The sequence below is a fragment of the Ursus maritimus genome, unplaced genomic scaffold (assembly GCF_017311325.1).
Source record: "Ursus maritimus isolate PB19 unplaced genomic scaffold, ASM1731132v1 scaffold_15, whole genome shotgun sequence".
Lineage (NCBI taxonomy): Eukaryota > Metazoa > Chordata > Mammalia > Carnivora > Ursidae > Ursus > Ursus maritimus.
The window spans coordinates 62685249-62705644 of NW_024423897.1; the positions used below are offsets into that span (position 1 = coordinate 62685249).

The following is a 20396-nucleotide window of genomic DNA, read 5'->3' on the forward strand; positions in this document are numbered from 1 at the left end:
CTGCAGCGAGGAGGCCTCGCGTCTCAGGGGCTCCCGCTCTGTCCCTCAGCTACGCCCAGACCTCCATCCGCTCAAGCCTCACCTTCAGCCAGGGCACCAGGCCCGGCAGGAGCATGCGGCGCAAGCTGTTCGCCGTCCTGCGGCTCAAGTGCTGCACTTTGTTTCTGGATCTGCAGGTGAGCGCGCGGCCGGTCCTCACGCCCGCCGGGGCCCATCGTCTGGCGCTGGGTCCCTCCCCACGGTGGGGCTCCGAGGCCTTGGGGCTCAGGCTCTGGAGCCACTCGGCGCTCACCTCCCCGGCCCTCCCGCCGCCACCGCAGGGGGGACCCACCTGGGGCCGCCTCCTCCAGCCTCCCTCCGACCTGGTGATAAAGCGCGAGACGGAAATCTAAATTCCAGATGTATCTGCAACGTTTGTCTTCCTTTGTGACCCAGGTGAACAGCGTCCATACGGTTTATACCAACATTTACAAGATATTCCTGCTGCAGGCCTACAGGTGGGTTCCCTGGCCACACAGCCACATGTGGGTCCGTGGGACTGCGAGGCCCCGGCTCTCCCGCGGCCTGGGAGAGCGCCCTGCCCTCCAGTGTCCCAGGTTTTCAGCCGCGGACGCTGCAGCTTTGTGTGTGTGCGTGTGTGTGCACCTTGCGTGGTCCCCAGGCAGCGACGGGAGTCCACCGTGGCCCAGGGAGTCCCCACTCCTGTGCTCTGACCCGGGACCTCATAGGGGCCTGGAGCACGAGGCGGGTACAGGCAGCCCACGTGTGGCGTTGGAAGGCAGACACCATAGGGCTCGGGTCCCAGAGAGCAGAGGAACAGGTGGGTACAGGGGAGGGTCGCGACCCTCCGATGTCCCCCAGAAAGGGGTTTTGGGCTGTGGCCCCGAAACAGCCCAGCTGCCATTCCTGCCCCACTAATGGGAATGTCTGAGCCCCCATGTGCTTCTGGAACATTCTCGGTCCCTTCATGGCTCCGGGTTGCCCTGCCGAGAACTAGGGCATGGCTGGGCAGTTGGGGGGCCCTGTGGTGCTTCTGCCTTCCTACAGCTCTTGGGGGGACGCTTCCACCTCAGGCGTGTTGACCCCGAGGTCACCTTGGCTGCCCCAGCCTCAGACATAGAGCCAGGCTTTGCTCTGGTTTGCAAGGGAGACCTGCCCCCGGCCACTCAGGGGAGCGGCTGACTTCCAGCCACGGTCAGGACAGATGGACGTGTGAGCCTGGGCGAGTCTGTGGACTGGAGCCGGGCGTGTGTTGTTTCCAAATCCGGCTCCGGTCTCCCGCAGGCGGGAAAGTGCTTGCCACTCAACAGGGTGATGGTGTGTGAAGTCAGGCTGCTGGCAGAGGGACAGGCGTGCACGTTATTCCAGAAGGGGCCCAGGTGGTCAGTGAGACCAGGAGCACGAGGCACCTGGAGGGGGCTTGTCGTGTGGTCCCGTGCACACACAGACACGGAGGGACACGTGTGCACACGTATGCACACATCCATGCACGCAGACGCACCCCAGCCGGGGACCCTCCTCCCACACGGCGTCCCTCCATCAGGTTCCACGCATGTGTGCTCCAGTTTCCGTTCAACCAGCCGGTGAGGAAGAACCCCTCCTTCTTCCTCCGTGTCATCGCGGACACCGCGTCGCACTGCTACTCCCTCCTGAAAGCCAAGAACACAGGTGTGTGGGGGGGATACTGGGTGTCGCTGGCGGGTTTTGAGGGGTCACCTGTAGTGCAGCAACACGGGATGCTCCCCGGCACGCTTCCCACACAGCACGGCCGTGCGCTCCGGAGTGCCCCCGTCAGGCCTGGGCCTGGTAGCGCCCCCTCCCCTTGGTGCCCTGGGCCTCGGGCACAAATCCCGGCCAGTGGTGGGGAGGAGGCTGGGCCCCACGCCTGACGCCCCTGGAGCTCACTGTCTGCAGCCCAGCCTTGCCCCAGGCGCCCCCCAGAACCATCTCTGCTCCCCGCAGCTCCATCCTGGAGGCCTCCGGCCGGTCAGCAGCTCAGGCCGTGCGGTGTCCCTCGGGTCTTTGTGATTTCCGTTCTGTGGATGTTCCTTTTGAGAAGAGGAATAAAGTGCCAGCCGTCAGGGTTCCCTGGAGCTCGTGTTACGGCTGACCTTACAACAGAATTGCCCGTTTGCCTCTGTCCCTGCTCCTGGGCTCAGGTGGCGTGGGGACCCCAGGCAGCATGGGGCCCATCGGAGTACGTGGTCTTTCCAGGCGGGGCCTTAGCCTGTCCATGTGTTCCCCCCCCCCCCCAGGGATGTCCCTGGGGACCAAGGGCGCCTCTGGCCCGTTTCCTTCTGAGGCCGCTCAGTGGCTCTGCCTCCACGCCTTTCTGCTCAAGCTGGCTCGTCACGGTGGTACCTACAGGTGTCTTCTGGGGGCACTCCGGGCAGGTAAGGGCGAGGCGCTGCTCTGTCCTGCCTTCTGTGTGCCTGAGCAGGGCTGGGCTCCTCCGTGTCTGAGTGGCGGTGGGTGGGTCTAGGAGCCCCCAGGTGATAGAGTGCAGGGGCCCTGGGGTCATAGGCTCTCTCACCCCCTGCCGGGCACGCCCACCTGTCACTCCACCACTCCACACCTCACTTCCTGTCTGTGGGGAGAGGTCAAGGCCCCACTCCCTCCGCCCCGCTAGCCTGGTGTCCCCCAGCCTGAGTGCCCGGGCTCTGCCCTGGCTGCCCCGACATGGGCAGAGGGACCCCCAGCAGCCAGTCTTTCCCACACATCCCTCCTGTCCGCCCCACCTGGCACTCGGAGCCTGGCCTGCACGGGGCAGGCGCTCAGCGCACAGAACACGCCTGCATGGCCTTCGGCGGAGTCCCAAGGCTGGGGCACCCTCGTGTCACTCGTCCCCTTACAGCCAAAGCGCAGCTGTGCCGGCAGCTCCCGGGGGTGACTCTGGCCGCCCTGGAGGCAGCGGCTGACCCCAGCCTGACCGCAGACTTCAAGACCATTTTGGACTGACTACTGGTCCTCTTCAGCCCAGAGTGGCCTCCAGGGCCCCCGAGCCCCAGCCGGGGTGGCTTCATGTGGTAGGAGGAGCCAGCTCACCTCAGGTCTGGGCCCTTTCTCCCCTGAGACCCTGAGACTTGAGCTGCTGGCCAGTGTCCCCAGGGAGGAGAGCCCCCCAAGCACTCTCTTGTGATCGGGGTTGTGTGTCCTTCAGCCACTGACCGCCAGGAGGGGGCAGGTGGGAGCACCGGGCTGGCCTGTCCTGCCCATCTGGACCTTTGTCACCCCCGCCCCATCCCCCACTGGGGACTGCCCCAGTCTGCACACATGTTCCTGAGGGCTCTGGGTGGCGGGTGTGGCTCCTTCCCGCTATCTGCTCAGTGCCCAGGCCTGGACTGTCTGTGCCCGCCCCGGCCGTCCCTGCGCCGCGGCCAAAGTCTGTGCCTGTTGAGCTTTCCCCAGAAGCTAAGGGCCCAGTCAGCTGTTCCAGACCCATCCCTGCCCGTCCTTGTGACCTCGCCCTGCCCCCCGCACCCCCGCTGACCTGGAGCCTGAGTGTCTGGCCCACCCCACCCGCCGCCACCCCCACTTCCGACTCTTTCCCCCCGGCCCCTGCCCCGCACATGGTGGCCCCGGGTCATCCTGGTGGCGGTCCTCTGCATGGTCTCCTCCCCCTGGACCTGCCAGCCCCGGAGACTCCTGGGGAGCCACGGAAGGAACACGCCAAGCCTTTGCTCTGAGAGGCTTCCATTTTCCCACGTTTGTATTAAAACACATGCTGCGTGAGGCCTCCATACCACGTTCCATGATTACAGACACTCACGTCTGTGTCCACACGTGGTGTGCAGGGTCCTTGGCCTGGCGGGGGTCCCAGGGGGCTTTCGGGGGCAGGGACCTGAGGGCAGGAGGGGGAAGTGGGAAAGGCCCCCCCCCCCGGGGCCAGTGTAGCTGGGCAGTGGGCCAGAAGGCCCCCATCCAGCCGACTCTGGCCTTACTGTGGACCCTGAAAGGGGGTGGACAGTATTCTGAGGCCCAGAACACTGGATTCCCTCCTAAGCACATTTCTTCTCTGGCTTCACAGTGTCCAGGTGACCTCCTTCTGGAGGGTTCCTTGGAGCGGGCAGTGGGTTTGGGAGGTAGGCGGTAGCCTCTGGGCTGCTTGTCTCCTGCTCCTGTGTTCTGGACCCTCCATCACCTGGGGGCTTCCGGGGATGGCCCTGCCCCTCCCCCATGCCTGCATCCTGACCACGGTGGGGTTCCTTCTTTCCTCCATCATCACATCTGTCTCACTGAACTTAGAGGCTGTGCTCGCGTAGACCAGACGCATTGGCCAGCAATACTTGGGCCTGGGAACAGGTGTCATGGGGATGGGCTCTGCAGGCGGAGCTGTTTGAGCGGGCCGGCCCGCGGGGGTCCTGCTCACGCACTGGGAGCCCCCTGGGCTGGGGGACAGCAGAGGGGCCACAGGAGGGGCCGGGTTTGGGTATATACTCTGCTCAGGGTCACGGGTCACGGCTCTGGCGGGGGCTAGATCGAGGACCTCGGGGGAATGAGCGGCCCCACAGGTTACAGCAAGAGCAGGTCAGCCCGACTGGGCAGCAGCAGGGTGGCCCAGACAACCTTTTGGGAGAGGCAGGGGGGTTCGTGGGTGTCAGCCTGAGCTGTCCTGGGGGCTTGAACTGCACAGGTGCCCCCCCCATGTCTGCTTCAGCAAATCTGGGGAATTTGCAGTTTGGGGGAGTTAAGATGCTGCTGGTGGGGTGGGGGGCCGCATGCTCAGAACCCCCTGGTTCTCCGAAGGAGGATGGGCTGTCTTGAGCAGCGGCCCTAGGGGCGCAGAGGTGGCTCCGAGGTCAGGGTTAGGAGTTTGGAGGTGGCTAGAGGTCGTGGAGGGTCAGGAGCCCCACCCAGGGCCCTTGGCCTCCCTGGTCAGAGCCTCACCTAACAGCACCTGAGAGGTGCCCCCCGACAGAGTGCTGTGCGTGGAGCTGCAGGCTTTCTCAGGATGACAAGCCGAGCTCTGCCCCAGCTTAGCCTCGGTTGGGGACGAGCCCACATGTGGGAGACACTTGTGTGCCCGTCCAGAACACCAGGCGGGGGCTGCGGTGTGCGTGGGGGGGCTATGCAGGGTGCTGGACAGACATCCTGAACAGATGGAAAGAGCTAGAAGGATTGCACAAGACGAGGAGGGGAGCAGCCCAAAGAAGATGTAGCCTGTGAAGAAAGGGCCCCACCAGGGAACTGGCTGTCTGCCTGTGTCCTGAGATAGTGGGACGGCTTCTTTCCAGGATGTCCCTGATGGGGCCACGTGACGTGTGCCAGGATGCCATCGAGTGTACCTTGGATGGGGCTGGCGCTAATGCAGCCCAAACTTCCAGGGCCCAAGTGCATCTCATGTCAGGGTTTATGGCTATTGCCTTGTTTACTGCTGCCGCCGTGCAGAGTGTCTCAGGGACTGAGCTGACCCATTTATGGCAGACCCAAGTCCACGGAGCGGGTCGTAAATGCACCGGAGATGAGCAGTGCGGAACTGTGCCCCACCCGACCCGCACGCCGACCAGGCCGCGGTGGTGCCTGCGCTGTCCTAAACGGGGAGGACTGACCTGCCCTGCTGGGGCCGCGCCGGGACCCCACACCAGGCACCTGAGCTGACCCGCCACTGGCCCCCACCTGCTCACACGCCCACCAGCCCATTCCTGGTGTTTCCATCGCAGACCAGACCCTAGAGGTCAGCCGCTCAGCCGTCCGTCCTCCACAATCTCCTGAGACTTGTTTCTCTGGTAGAGGCGTGCTGTTGGCGTTTTACTCAGGATCACACGTTCTTACTGAAATGTTACACCCTTGAAGAGGCTGGTGCTTGGTTAGGCTCAACTCACTGAAAACTCTTTCTGGTTCATCTCCTTAAAACCAGGATGTGTGCGGCCAGACCTCCTCCAGTGAAACATGAAAACAAGGGTTTTAAAGCAAGAGGAAACAACCGAGTTTTCTGGTCTTCCCTAGAACTAAGCTGCACATTAGAAAGCTCATTGGCTGATGTGTTCTCTGAACATGCAGGCAGCGGGTGGAGCTCAAGATGAGTGGTTTAAGAGGAGGCATAAATGGTGCCCCCAGGGCCTCCGAACGCGCTGAGGGTCACTCCCCGCCCCCCAGCCCCAGTTCCTGCCCCTCGCTCACTGGCACCTGGACACGTCGCTGCTTACCTGTGAGCACACTGTAAAGGGCTTCCCAAACCTGGGTGGGCTCAGAATCACCCAGGCACTCTGGGAGGTGGAATAATGACCCCTCAAAGCACCTATGTCCTAATGCCAGAACCTGACTTGGCAAAGGGGAATTACAGGTACAGGTGGGATTAGGTAGCTAGTCAGTTGACCTCAAGATGGGGCGGTCATCCGAACTATCCAGGTGTACCCAGGGTGATCACAGGGTGAAGATGGGGTATCGGAGAGGCGTAGGTGAGAAGGACTCATTGGCCTTGCTGGCTTTTTGATGGACGAAGGGACTGTGAGCCAAGAGTCACAGCATGGGGGCCAAGGTGCCAACCTGACCCTACCATGGGGCTTGGGATGCACCTCAGGGGGCGCTCTTGGGCTAACTCCATTTTAATACTCAGCTCCTCTTAGGGGGACAGTAGTGCAGGCGCTTCTGTTTCCTGGGGTCTCGCTGCCTGTGACAAACAGCCCCAACAGGCTCCTCTGGGGACTTTTCAGCACCCTGGACAGCGTTTGTCCCGCTGGGGATTATTAGGTTCTGGGTCTTCACAGGGTTTGATGCCAGCGGCACGAGGGGCTCACGGCCTCCTGTGGCAAGTCAGGAGCAAGCCTGTGTGTCGGGGCCCAACACCTCAGACCTGATCCCTGGTTCACACAGGAGGGAGAGAGGATGGAGGGGGGCAGAGGGAGGATGGGGGAAGGAGGGAGGAAGGGAGGGAAGAGATGAATGGACACATGGATGGATGGAGGAGAAGGAGGGAGGAAATGGATGGATACATGGATGAATGGATGGACGGACAGGATGGATGGATAGATGGAGTGGGGAGGGAGGGGGAGGAGACGAATGGACAGAAGGATGGATGGAGGGAGGGGGAACAGATGGATAGGGAGGGAGAAAACGGAAGGAGGGGGGAGGGAGGTGCACAGGAGGGCAGGTGGGGCTGGGTGAGGAGGCGCCCCCCCACTGAGGCTTAGAAGGGTCTGGTGTGGAGTGAGTGAAGCATTCCTTTGGAGACAGTAGGAACCTGAATGAGAATCAGCCTTTGTGTACCTTCTTGACCCATATTTGAGTCTCTGAGGAAATTTTTAAAGGACAAAGAGTGGTATTCTCAGCAGTAAGGTCAGGAGAGCGTCCAGCGCCTGTGGATCCTGGCCGTGTTCGCAGCCAGACCCCAGCCCCTGCCTGTGCTCACGCAGCGGGGATGCGTCCCGGGGCGAGAGTGGCCAGGCCGTGGACGCAATGAGGATCCCCCGCACACCGGCTTGCCCAACCCTGGGCCTCAACATGGACCCGGTCCCCTGCTGCCTGAGAGGGTCCGCCCCACCCATCCCGAGTGCCCTCGGCCAGAAAGGGGCTTCCCTTCCCACCCACCAGGGGGATAGCCTCCACTCTCCCTTGGAGATGACCCTTCAGATTCCCTCAACTCTGGTGGCGCCAGGCCCCAGCTGCACGTGGTGTGGATGTGAGCCTCCCCAGAGGCCGCTCTGCCGGCCTGCTTGGCCCCCGGGCCCGCCTGCCCTTCTGCCCATAGATGGATCTGCTGGGCAGCTGGACACAGCGTACAGCCACCCAGGCAGCTCCATGCGGCGCCCCAGAGGGCAGGGCCCTAGGGGCTGGACACCAGGCTCTCTCCGGTCTGGACGGACAGTGTGGACCATGGTGAGGGAGCTGGCCTGTGCCATGAACAGGGTCCGTGGAGTGCAATGGTGTTGGCAAGCAGCAGCCACAGGTCAGGGTCTGGGCAAGTGTGTAATGGGGTCCAGCTCTCTGGGAGCAAGTGGCACACAGGCTGGTCCTCCCTGCCACCCCCAGCCCAGCCCTCAGCTGGCCCCTCTGTCCTGCAGCTTCGGGCACCTGTCCTGCCAGGTGTCCTGCTTCCACCTGCGCTTGGCGAGCAGCTGGCCAAGAGCCACAGCCGGGACCCACAGTGAGGGCAGGAAGCACAGGAGGACGCAGGTGGCCTGCACCCAGCCCGGGTAGGACTTCTCCTGCCGCGAAGGGAACCGTGCCTGTGGGGACACAAGACCACAGGTGAGCCTCTGGGGGAGGGACAGGTGAGGCTGTGCTCGGCCTCAGGGACTGAGCGGTGTGAGCCAGCCTCACCCTGCCTGTTCCCGAAAGAAAGCATCAGGGTTCAGGGTGGGCAGTGGCAGCGAGGACACGGGGACCCGAAGGGTCATGTTTGGGCTGAGCCTCTCATGGGGATTGGGGCTCTGAGACATGGGCCTGGGATCTGGGGCATTCTATGGAGCACCTCCCACCACACAGAGGGGCTGCACGGCCTCGGGGGCTGCCTTGGCCTGACCTGCAGGACTGGCTGGACCCTGTGCCCCACTCCCATTCTGTAGGAGGGGGTGACACCACCCACCCAACTCGAGGCACGTCTTTTGAGGTCAATGTGAGACACTAGTGTGTGAATCTGATAGGACAATAGTCATGAAAATTCTTGAGAAATATGGTGCCATTCCTCCTTCGCCCACCGCTGGCGATGTGGGGCCAGTCCTCTTTCTAAGGAGAGCTTGGAACAGAGTTACTTCCATGCTCCCAAGAAAGGGCAGCAGCACAAGTGAGGCTTCGAGGGGCCAGATAGGTGGCAGGCCAGCAGGACCCACGCAGCTCAGAGCGCAGCCCAGTGGACAAGGGCTGGCAGCAGAGACTGACCTGTGCTCCCTGTCTTCTGACCATGCTCAGTGGCAGCCCAGTGACGTGCACCCTACACAACTTTCCTCGACTCAGACCAGGAGCGGGCATTTGCGGGCCAGCCCCACAGTGCACGGGAAGCGTGACTCAAGGCCGCATCCCTGGGTGAGCTGCTCTGGGGACCTGGAAACTGCTCAGGTCCTCCTGCCACTGAGGCCTTGCCCAAGGTCCCTACCATGGTTGGCTTTGATGCCCCCAGGGGCCCTGAAGGTCTGGCCGCCCACAAGGTCACTTAGGATGTCATCTGGGCTCTGAGTGGCACCAGGGAAGGGCCAGGCCGGCCCGAGGTGGCTCCCAGCTCCGCCCGGAGGACCTACGTATTGGGTGTCCCAGGCCCTGTAGCTCAGCGGCGTCCAGGCCAGGACAGCAACGTAGGCCACAAAGATGCTCAGCAGCAGCAGCGGGCTGACCACCTTCCAGGTCACCCGCCAGAAGAGACCAGGCCGCCTCCCGGTCATGCCGGCTATGTCATCACCGAACCTGTCACAGAGACACCGGGCTCGGGGGCGGCCACGTGCCCACTCAGCTGGCGGCCTTCAGCCGGTGTCACCGAGACAGGGCCCACGGGGACTCCCCACCACCACTCTGACCGTTGCTGCCACTCAGAAAGGTGGTCACTCTCGGGCCCCCAGTCAGTATGGGAGAAGGCCCCAGGGAGCAGGTCATCCAGCTGGGGCTCCTGGGGGCTCTGCCAGGGCTCCGGGGGTGGGGTGGAGGTGACCCAGGACATGCAGCAGCCACGCAGACACCCTGGACCATGGTGTCAGCTCTGCCCAGGAGCTGTCAGGAAGACAGGACCCTCCTCACAGCCCCTCCCTCGGCTGCTCTCCTGTCTGTCTCTGCTTGACAGCGCTCTCCTGTCTGTCTCTGCCTGACAGCCCTGGCTGTGCCCAGGGCTCACTGTTTCTCTCCACATTGCTGGGCTAGTCCCCCCGGATGGTTGCCTCTTGCTACTCCCTCTCCGGGTGGGACAAGCCCTCTGGCCCCCGTGCCCACAGAACAGCGGTGAATGCCCTGGCATTTGGGGCCTCCCAGGACCCCCTAGGGAGCAAGGACAGAGGTCACAGCTTCTAGGACCATCTGAACAGGGCTATGGTCAAGGGTCACAGGTGTGAGAGGTGAGACTGACAGGTGTGAGCCGCAGGTGTGACAGGTACGAGTGGCAGGTGTAAGCATAGGTGTGACAGGTGTGAGCACAGGTGTGACAGGTATAAGTGACAAGTGTGAGCAGAGGTGTGAGGAAGGTGGGACAGGTGTGAGCACAGGTGTGACTGCAGGTGTGACATGTGAGCGATGGAGGTGGCAGGTGTGGTGTGGTTGTGAATCCAGGTGTGCAGTGGCCCAGAGTCAAGTGGCGATGGGCAGGACCTGTGCTGGGCCTCCTCGGAGGCCTCCAGGACAGGGTCAAGGCGGGAGGGCCCCCAGTGCCCTAGTGTCCACCTGTCCTCGGGCTTTCGGACTCTGCCCTGCGTGGCTGCAGACAGGCCATCTTGTCGCCCACCCCCACAGGTTGGAGGCCCGAGCAGCAGGTGGGGCAGGGTCCCGATGGTGCTTCTTGGACCGCTGGGAGCCGCCCCATGTCTGCTTTGGGAGGGTCTCAGGTGGTCCTGCCCACCCTGCGTGGCCCAGGACAGCAGCTGCCGCGATGCCCGTGCCTCGCGCACAGGGGTGCTGGGAGCAGGAGGGCGGGGCCCCGAGGGGGCGCACACTCACCGGTGCATCCCATACACGTAAGTGACCCCGACCACCTCGAGGAAGGCGAAGATGATGAGGTTCAGGGGCGCGGCGTAGCTGTCAAACACCTCCAGCCAGTAGTTCCCCGACTGCAGCGTGAAGCAGATGGCCAAGAGAAAGCAGAGCAGGCAGACCAGCCCTGGAGGGACGGCGGCGCCCCCTTGTCTGAGCCAGTGCCCCCGCTTCTCTGGCCCTCCCGGCACCACGTCCAGGGGCAGGAGGACGCACGCGATGGGGGCTTGGTGTCCGTGGGCAGTGCTGGGAGTAACCCCTGCTCTGCCCCTGCCCGACCCCGAGGTCCCCACGATGGCCCTCGTGGGATGCCGAGTCAGTGCAGAGACTCCGGGACCGGCCCTGAGGGGCGACGAGGCCAGACCCAGCCTCCCGCTGGGCCGCTCATGGAGGAAGGGTATCTGGACAGCAGGCAGCAGGGAACGGACGGCCAGGAGGCGGGGGAACAAGCAGGACAGGCCTACAAGTGGGCTGGCTGTCCACTCACCGGTCAGGGCCTCCTTGGGGAAGAATCTGTGCGTGACCCCCATATCCAGGAGCGGCGTGATGATGCTTTCCATGTTCCCGAACATGGATGACAGGCCCAAGGTGAAGAGCATACTGAAGAACAGCACGGCCCACCCGGGGGCCCCCGGCATGTGGAGGATGGCCTCCGTGAAGACGATGAAGGCCAGGCCCGTGCCGGAGGCACTCTGCAACACACGTGCACGGGGCTCTGATGCTGCGGCACACACGGTGACCCCTCCCCATTGCCGGCGCCAGGCCCTGCCCTCTGTGGCTACACCAGCCACCGGTGCACCTCTGAGGGAACGGAATCTTTCCCCTAATGCCCTGCAGCTAGCAGACGACTGTAGGCCCAGGGGTGTTGGGCTCAGGGGCATCACCCCCATATCCAGGGGTCCACAGCTGCCCCTCACCCTTGGAGCAGCCTCCGGACTCCGGCCACACCCCGGCTCTATGACCCATCCTCTGCCCCCACCCCCAGCTGAGTGCACCAGCAACACCCAGTCTCCTGGGTCAGGCTGGCTCCCAGCCCCTGGGCAGGGCCCTGTCGGACACATTGCATCTGAGGCCACAGGCTTTCTGGAAGCCCAGCCCTGCAGAGGCACAAGGCCGGCCCAGAGTCCTTTGTTCCCAGCTGCCAGGCCAGCCTGGGCCACGTCTGGGGGGAAGATCGCAGCCGTCTGGGTACCTTATCCAGAAAGTCTTCCAGGCGGCAAGCCTCCAGGGGGAGCCTGGCCACCCTCTCGGGCTGGGTGGCGTTCAGGTGCGCAAGGACGGCGGCATAGTCGCCCCTGGAGATGCTCTGGTCGGGGAAGTCAAACTCATTGATGAGGTGGAGAGCGTTTCTGCAGAGACACGGACAGGCCTGTGCACGCTCGGCTGGGCACGCTGCACCCCAGAAACACCCAGAAGGACACCAGCACCGCTGCAGGGACAGAGGGACCCCGGCCTGGAGGGGACACTCCCCTGAGGGCATAGAGGGCAGCAGCAACCCCCTGGCCTCCTCGCCTTGTGCACCGGGGCAGCGCCCGGGCAGGGCTCAGGAGGAACAGTGGCCTAGTTACGTCCACCTGCCGCCACCAGCAGGTGCTCACGGGCTTCGAGGCTCGCGGCTCAAACACAGGCCTGTGGTATTCCCGAATTTCTTACTTTGCCTACTTGCTGAAATCTCTTTGTAACCTCAAAATTAGTACTCGTGGCACTTCTGGGGTTATTAGTGGCTGTGTGCAGAGTCGCCCGGGGCCCAGGTCAGCAGGCGACGCTCTGCCCTCTGGTTGCAGCTCATACGGTCACAGGCATCCTTACAGTCAGCTTAGGGCCACGCTGTTCGCAGTTTTATGCTCTTTGCTGGTGATTTTGCTGTTTAAAGTGTCCCCCAAGGACAGTGCGCCACTGCGGTCTGGTGGCCGATGCATGAGGCGGCCGGGCTGTGGCTCGCAGCGAACATGGCAGGGGAGCCTCGTTCGGACCCGAGTCACGGCTGTCACCGTGAGCACACGCTGGCTCACAGTGCTCAGTGGAGACAGCTGAAAGCGCTGCCCCTGCTGCTCCCCGGGGGGGTCACACTGTTCACCATGTGGGCGCTGCAGTCTTTCCAGAACATTCCAGTGGGTGCACACATCCCGCAGCAGTCAAGCTCAAGCTGTGCCTGGTGTGGCTGCTCAGTGTCCCCCTCTGTCCTCTGTGGGCCGTGGCCCTGAGCGTGGCCAGAGTGTGGCCTGAGCGTGGTTGGCACAGGTGTCGCGGTTGACGGGGCTGCCCGGCAGCATCGTGGGGGGGCGAGCCTGCACCCCACCACGGGTCTGCCTGGTGGACTGCCTCTGCAGGGCTATTTGGGAGCAAGAACTGACAGCCTTTCAACGCCGTGGCATTGATGCAACAGTCCCACATGCGCGGGCCGCCCTAAGGCCTCAGTGACCTGTGCTGTCGCGGCCGGTGACCACAGACTGAAAGCCGCAAGCGAACAGACATTTATTCTCCCAGCTCTGAGGCCAGAAGTCCACGGGAGGGGTGTCAGCCGGGCCACACTCCCTCCCAAGGCTCCAGGGGAGGGTCCCTCCCGCCTCCTCCAGCTCCTGGTGCCCAGGCATCCCTCCAGCCTCTGTCTGCCTCCTCACATGGCCTCCCCCATGTGCGTCTGCGTGTCTCCGCCTGTCTCTCGTAAGGACACAGTTGCTGGATCGGTGTGACCTCATCTTAACCAGTGTCTGCCGGGACCCCACCTCCACGTCGGGTCACGCTCTCTGCTGCGGGTGGACGCGAACCTCTGGAGACTCCCCGCCCCACTCCCCTCAGGAAGGAAGAGGTGGTCGTGTGGGGCCCAGAGCAGCAAGCATCTGAAGGCCGAGCGCTGTGGACACCCCTCCCTCAGAGCCAAGGGCCCCGTGCTCACCTGTCCAGGCAACGCCCGTGGTCATTGGCCGCCTTGAATCCCAAAACTGAGAACACAGCAATGGATGCATAGAGGGAAGTCATGCTGTTGACCAAGGCGATGGTCACTGTGTCCTTCTCACAGTTGTTCCTGGCAGACACACGCACACAGCGCCTCTGTGCTCAGGGCCATCTCTACACCCGACCTGGGACACGCCCGACACACGGAGCCTGCATGCCCATGACCCCGAGCACTGGCGCTGTTCCTGCTAGTCTCAGTACAATCTCGGACCCCCTTCCACAGTCCCCTCCCCGCTGACCCCTCCCTGCTAACCCCCTCCCCACTGGCCCCTCCCCCATTGACCCCCTCCCTAATGACCCTTCCCCAGTAACCCCTTCCCTACCAACCCCCTCTCCTCTGACCCTCCCTGACCACACCTCCCTGCTGACCCCCTCCCCACCAGGCCCCTCCCCACCCACCCCAGCTCAAAACTGTGGATGGTCTGAAACCCTCAGCCTCCACCCCTGTCCCCCAGGCCTGGACACAGGGAGCTGAGGACAACACGGGGCACCGTGGAGCCTGGCAGGGGCTTTGGGGAGATTATCTCCACGGGAGGAACTCACACAAGCCACATGGAGTGGGCGGAGGTAGTCACTTGCCGGGCGTAGTTGTGTGAAACCCCCGAGCCCACACTCTACATCCCCACCCCTGCACTCCAGGGAGGGGGATGTTCTGGCCACCACATGGGGTCACGTTAGTTCGGGTGGTCCCAGTGGCGTGCAGCCGCCTGGTTTATGATGTGGCAGGTGGTGCTTTAGTGCCCGAGCACCGGGGGTTCTTACAGCAGGTGCGCAGTTCCCGCAGCGAGGTGGCCGCCCCATGTCCATCTTAAGTGACCAGGGAGGCTGATATATACCGTGTGTCTGCTTTTATGGCCTCGAGCATGACACACATGTTTCCTGTGGGTCGGTGTCAGCTCCGGTTATGGCCTTGTTCCTGGGATTGATTGTCCGGAATAGCTTCCTCCGGAACCCGCTAGAAGCTGCCGTAGGGGCCCAGTGCATGACTGAATCACTGGTAGAATTTCCACGAGTCTGCTCCTGTCACAAGTTCATACCAGGCCACGCGGGATGTGACACTGGAGGGGCTCTGTGCTTTCCGGAAATTTCGGGACAGGAGGCCCAGCCCCTCAGTGGAAGGAACCCACCCTTGAGCCCGGGCCCTACCTGGGCGGGTTGTAACTTGCAAAAGCAATGTGCCCTCCTAAGGCCAGGGACAGGGAGAAGAATATCTGCGTGGCTGCATCCAGCCAGACCCGAGGGTTCTGGAGAACTTGCACCTGGAAGACACAGAATCCTGTTGTGCCGCAGACGAACCACACCCACCAGGGAGCCCACGGCCCCAGAACATTCCCGAAGCTCCCTCGACGTCTCTCGTGAAGGAGTGTGAACAGCTTAGGGCCACCGGTGAGAGAGCACGACTGAAATGGCGGTTCACAGGGCAAGCGTGGTCTTGCTGTTCTGTGCTGGGTTAAGCAAAGCCACGGCTCCCATCCATGTGGGACACACAGGCTCTGAGAACTTGGCTGGCCGGCCGCTCAGGGCTGAGAAATGGGTCTGAGCAGCTTGACTTGGGTGTGTGTATTCTGCTCCTCGCAGACATGGTGGTTCTGGGGACTTGAAGGGTCCCGCAGTGCCTGGGACACGGTGCCCGGTGTCTCTGCTGCTGGGGACGGACCCGGGCTCCCGCACGTCCACACCCTGTGCAGCCCCTGGAAACTCCCAGGGAATGCTAGGGTCCTAGACAGTGTGGAAGGGTCTAGGACGGGTGCGGGCTCCAGTGCGGGCCCTTGGGGCCTGTGACTCCTCGTCTGTTAAGACACGTGCAGCTGGCTAGGCCCTCAGAGTTATGAGGTGCAGGGCACTGGGGGAACATCGGGCCCCAGCTGGCTCCTCCCCTGGACCCCGCCAGCAACATTCCCCGGGCTACATGTCACAAACCAAGTCCTCCTCCTGCTCCCTTCCTCTGACCCTGACCTCCTCCCTGAGACCCCATACCACCCTCCTTGCCCTCACCCGCATGTGGCCCTGGGCGGCCTGGCCGCTGGCTAATGGCCATTCACACAGCCAGGGGATGGAGCGAGCTGGGCTGGGCTGGGCTCTGACTCATGTGTTTCCTGGAGCCTGGACTTCAATTCAAACCAACTTACATCCGGAGTGAACAGGTAGATTAACCCTTTGACTGCCCCGGGCAGGGTGAGTCCTCTGATAAGGAAGATCGTCAGGACCAGGTAAGGAAACAGGGCTGTGAAATAAATTGCCTTTAAAAAAGACCAAATTGTTAGACTTTTCAATGGTTTCTGTTCCGTATACAACCACTAAGAGGCAGGTGTGCTGTAAACGCTTCCGTGGCCAGCCTCCTGTCAGTCATCTGGGATTCCAGCCAAGCCAGTGCAGAGGGCACCATGGGGCCTGTGGGCCCCATTCAGGCTCCGAGGGTCTGGTGCTCATGGGGACGGTCACAAGCAGATTCACATACACGCTTGTGTCTGTGGGGCGGGCGCTGACCATCCCAGGCGAGTGGGCCTCCCGCTTACCCACACCCCAGGTCTCCCAGGCACCAGCCCTTCTCCTCCTCCCCATGCCCACAACCGGCCACTTCACAGGGGCCTTGGGGCCACGCCTGCCCACACCTGTCTCCCCAGCATCGGACCACTGCCCCCTCCTGGGTGTGATCTGGGGTCTGCACAGAGTAAATGTCATGACTCTCTACCCTCACGGCTGCCTCCAAGTCCCTGAGTAGACTGGCTGGGGAGTCACTCCGATGCCCCGTAGGGACTTCCATCTCAGGGCTATTTGGAATTTCTGGTGGCTTGTTGGGCCTAATGGTTGCTTTGGTCTAAATCAGTAATTCTGGCCCTTTCAAGCACGAAGACCCTCGCAAGACAGCAGCCATAACGCACCAACTAGGAAAATGTGCAGGCACGTGCACACGCCTGGACCTGTGCCGGAGGGCCACAAATGTGTGTCGGGAGCCATGTCGCAGACATTGAAAGGGAAGATGTGTGTCCGTGCCCCGGGAGAAGAGAGGGTGCATGGCGAGGGCAGGCTTTCCAGCCAGAGGCCCAGGCCTGCCCTGGTCTTCTGCACAGAAACCACATAACTGCTGACACACTTCTCCTCATCACTGAATTCTCTTCAGAAGATGGTGAACTGTTTAAAATGAACATGCTGGAGCACGTTTACTGCTCACAGACCATCATAGTGAAATGTGAGCCAGCGGCAGGAAAGCAGAGGAAGGCAGCGTAACACGAGTGAGGGTCTGCTGTCTCATCCCGGGGGCAGTGTCGCTTCCAGACGGACCGATGGCCAAGGCCCTAGTCCAACCCCGAGGGTAGAACAGTTACCGCTGAAGAGCCAACAGACGGATAGGGTGGGGTCATAAGAAACACCCAGGAAATGGGAGAAGCAGGAACAGAGAACAGAGGGGACCAGTAAGAAACAAACACAGGATGGCAGACGGAGCCTGGATTAATTGTCACACTAAACGTAAAAGGTCTAAATAGCCAAACAAGGGCAGGGACTGCCAGCTTCGATAGAAACACAAGATCCAGCTGGTGCATCTGCAAGAAACCCACTCTAAACATGCAGACCCAAACAGGTTAAAAGGAAAAGAGCGGAGAAAACCTCCCAGTCGGAGTCTGAGCAGAGTGTCGCCGGGTAAAGGCGCCCACGTCCAGGGAGGGCACTGGTCCTCACGTCTGCACCCTCCCAGCACAGCCTCCCAGTAAGCCCATGCATGAACACCAAGCTGGAGGGAGCCGGGCAGTGGGGACCACCCGAGGGGTCTCACCTTGCCTGTGGATTCGATGCCTCTGATGACACACAGGTACACGACTGCCCAGGATGCGGCCAAGCAGGCCAGCAGCCGCCACTGGATGGAGCCGTTGTCGCTGATGTCAGCCGTGATGTTCAGCGTCTGCCGGTACCAGAAGTAGCTCACGGTGCTGCTGGCCTGGCACTCGGCCTCGAACCCTGGAACCGGGAGGGTCCTGTCAGGGGCTGGCCACAGAGCTCAGGCCCGGATGTGGGCTCCGCAGGCCTCCGCCCAGGAGTGCAGTGTGTGGATAACCAGGCCTGGGGCTGCTGCACCAGCACAGGCACACGGGGCAGGACCCGTGGCCCCTGCTGCCCAGGGCGTGCAGGTGTGGCTAGAGGGCTGATGCAGGGAGACTGCTGGCCCAGATGTGCCCCTGGGCTGGCCTCGTTCAGAACGTGCCAAGCTCAAGTTAGTATCCGCAGATGCAGGAAGTGAAGGAGGGTTAAGAAAGCTTCATGAGCCAGTGCAAAAGAGTGACATTTCCTGTGCTGTGAGTATCTCTGCGGCAGCGCGTGGCTGAGGTCTGGACTTAATCCAGTGAAAGCCGCCGTGCCGCCCACTCAGCCTCTCATTGCTGGGCATGCACGCAGCTGGGCTGAGAATACATGGGGTCTCTGCGGGCCCCGGACCCATCAGCGGTCAGATACGGTGGGGTAAGGAGAATAGGATTTCATATGTGCTGTTCAGGAGAGCCCGTGCGGGCCCCCGGGAGGCAGGGCTGAGCGTCCAGCCCCCCAGCGCTCCTGCCCCCCGCCACGCTCCAGCCCCCCAGCGCTACCTGTGCGGTTGAGGTCCAGCGGGCAGGAGCTCCAGGGGAGCGGGTACTGGAAGGAGTTGAGCAAATACCACAGCACCCACGTCAGGACGGTGTTGTAGTACAGGCTGACCAGGAAGGACACAGTGAGGCAGCCCAGCCCTGCGGAGAGGCGGCACTCAGCTCCTCCCCCGCTCCCTGGCCACAGAGCTCCAGACACCCAGCACCCCACTCCGGCTCCCTGTCGTCCCCAAGGCCTCCTGCTGCTCGTCCCCCGCCAGCCCACATGTGGCCCCTGCACGGAGGGCGGGGCGTCGTGCTCATGCCCATGTGGCCCCTCCCTCAGCTGGGCCAGCATCTGCCTCTCCACGGGCTTCCCAGCAGACCCCGCAGACAGCGCTGCAGCCCCCTGTGGGGCCTGTCACAGACCCAGAGGCGCCCAGAGGGGCTGCTCGGACCCCTCCCTGCAGCACTCACCCCACGGCACTCCGGGCGTCAGGCTTGCCCTCTGTCCAGGCCCCCCTGGACACTCTCAAGCTCCCAGGTGTGTGGGCTCAGTGCCCGCGGGCACATACGCCCGGGTGATCCGGGACCGCTTGCTGCTGCTCCGTGGGGCTGGGCCTGCTGCCTCCTCCTCCTGCACCCTGAGCTGACCCCACGCAGCGCCCTGCACCCAGATCCCCGCTTGCGCTGTGGGGGAACCAAGCAGGGCCTCCTGGAGGAGGCATAGTCAGAGCAGAGCAGACCCAGCTCCCGCAGGGACGCTGCCACGCCCATCTAATCCGAACTGCTACGTCCGGGCCCGTCTTCTGCAGGGTCACTGAATATGAGCTGGAAGGACGGGCTTACACACGGCACACCCGGGACCTGCAGACCCCCACCCTCCCAGCAGCTCCGGGCAGGGGTCAGAGGGCGGCAGCCTACCCACACCGCCCAGGTAGGGCGAGATGGCCGTCCACACCCCGATGCTTCCTCTCCGCAGGCGCTGGCCGATGGCCAGCTCGATGTAGAAGATAGGGATTCCCTCGAGGACCAGGGCGATGAGGTAGGGGATGAGGAAGGCCCCTGCAAAGACACAGGGTCATCGGAGGGTCGACGACTGCCTGGTGGGGCCTTGGGCTGGGACGGACGGGCCTGCATGTCGGGCACCTGGTCGGCTGCTGTTTCAAGCCACTTGGCAGCGTCCCACCTTGTGAGACCTTGGGGGCAGGTTTCATGCCACGACGAGCCGTGTTGTTCTTACAGGGATACCCCACACCCCAACTACGGGGCCTACTGCTATATGGGGCTGGTCTGGCTTCTGGCAGAATGTTGAAGGTGGACATTGGAAATGGTCTGAGTGGAGGCGGGAGCCCGCCTCTCCGTGCCTGGGTATGAGCATCGCCCCTGCATGTCTGGATGCTAGGAGGTGGGCACCTGTAGCCACGGCGGGGTGAGGCTCCGTGGTCCCCCAAGGGAGCACACACTGACCGCCTCCATAGGATCGATGGGAGAGCCACACTTTCTGCACTGGAAGCCAGCGGTGGCGGGAGCAGGAGAAAAGGCCACGGGTGTGAGGAGTGAGGGGCCTGGCCTTTCCCAGAGCCCACAGCCCCGAGTGGCCCCGCCAGATCGCCTGGGGGTGCCTGTGGGGAGATGCCGGCTCCCACATCCCACGGGACTGCGGGTGTTCTCATACTGTTGGGGGAAAGGAGTCCCCATACAGTCGGGAGCTGCATTGTCTTCCAGTTAACCACAGTGTGTGGGCCTGCTGGCCCTTAGGTGCTCCGGGACTGACAGCCGCTTTCCCCACCTGCATGCACAGGGAGGGCCACGTCGGGGAACGCGCTCCCTGCATCTCCCCGGCCCGGCGGGCCCAGTGCAGGCCCAGCCTCCCTGAGGGCCAGTCTCTCCCGGGGATTTTGCGTCGTGGTCAGAGGTTTTGATGCTGAGTTGAGGCCCTGGGGAGGACAGGTGGCCACTCAGCCCACATCAGCTTCTGCACGGGACGCCAGTATTTGGGACAAAGCAGTGCCTGTTGGTGTCATGCACATAGCTGCGAAACCGCCAAGGAGCTTGGAAGAGCAATGTGGAATTCTCAGAGACGGCCTTGAGGGACGCACCCGATGCCCCAAGGACGACCAGGGCACCTGTGGGCAGGGGCTTGGAGCTGGGGGTGTGAATACAGCCCGGACCACTTCAAGGAGTTCCTGGCAGGAAGAGGGGCCAATCACAGGCCAGGGGTCCAGGGTCCAGATGGAGGAGCCCTCCCCAGCCTGCCCTTCTTCCCGTCCCACCCCACCCACA

General features: G+C 62.9%; 2 protein-coding genes across 2 annotated transcripts in view; one reads left to right on the forward strand and one right to left on the reverse strand.

Annotated features, from left to right (window-relative positions):
* The window catches only part of TERT (telomerase reverse transcriptase), a 20549-nt gene extending 16918 nt beyond the window's left edge, over nt 1-3631 (forward strand). Inside the window, exons 14-16 of the mRNA XM_040630217.1 lie at nt 1544-1668; nt 2256-2393; nt 2855-3631. Coding sequence (XP_040486151.1) covers nt 1544-1668; nt 2256-2393; nt 2855-2958 — 367 coding nt within the window. The 3' untranslated portion in view covers nt 2959-3631. The remainder of the gene's footprint in view (nt 1-1543; nt 1669-2255; nt 2394-2854) is intronic.
* A 4258-nt stretch (nt 3632-7889) lies between these two features.
* On the reverse strand, nt 7890-19327 carry SLC6A18 (solute carrier family 6 member 18). Its single transcript, XM_040630190.1, has 12 exons — nt 19300-19327; nt 19039-19175; nt 18135-18528; nt 17330-17511; nt 15687-15797; nt 14704-14816; nt 13499-13627; nt 11795-11951; nt 11090-11294; nt 10570-10729; nt 9174-9336; nt 7890-8165 (listed from the first exon to the last, which is right to left on the reverse strand). Exons 1-12 carry the CDS (start codon nt 19325-19327, stop codon nt 7977-7979), a joined length of 1968 nt encoding a protein of 655 aa, XP_040486124.1. The 3' UTR covers nt 7890-7976.
* Nucleotides 19328-20396: the final 1069 nt, after the last annotated feature.

Excerpts from the sequence above, each read along its gene's own strand:
- SLC6A18 (XM_040630190.1), bottom strand. The coding sequence starts at position 19,327 with ATGAAACCTGCCCCCAAGGTCTCACAAG. Across the intron at positions 17,512-18,134 it reads GCTGGACCTCAACCGCACAG|GGTTCGAGGCCGAGTGCCAG; the intron begins GTAGCGCTGGGG and ends TCCCGGTTCCAG. Across the intron at positions 13,628-14,703 it reads GCAAGTTACAACCCGCCCAG|GAACAACTGTGAGAAGGACA; the intron begins GTAGGGCCCGGG and ends TGTGTCTGCCAG.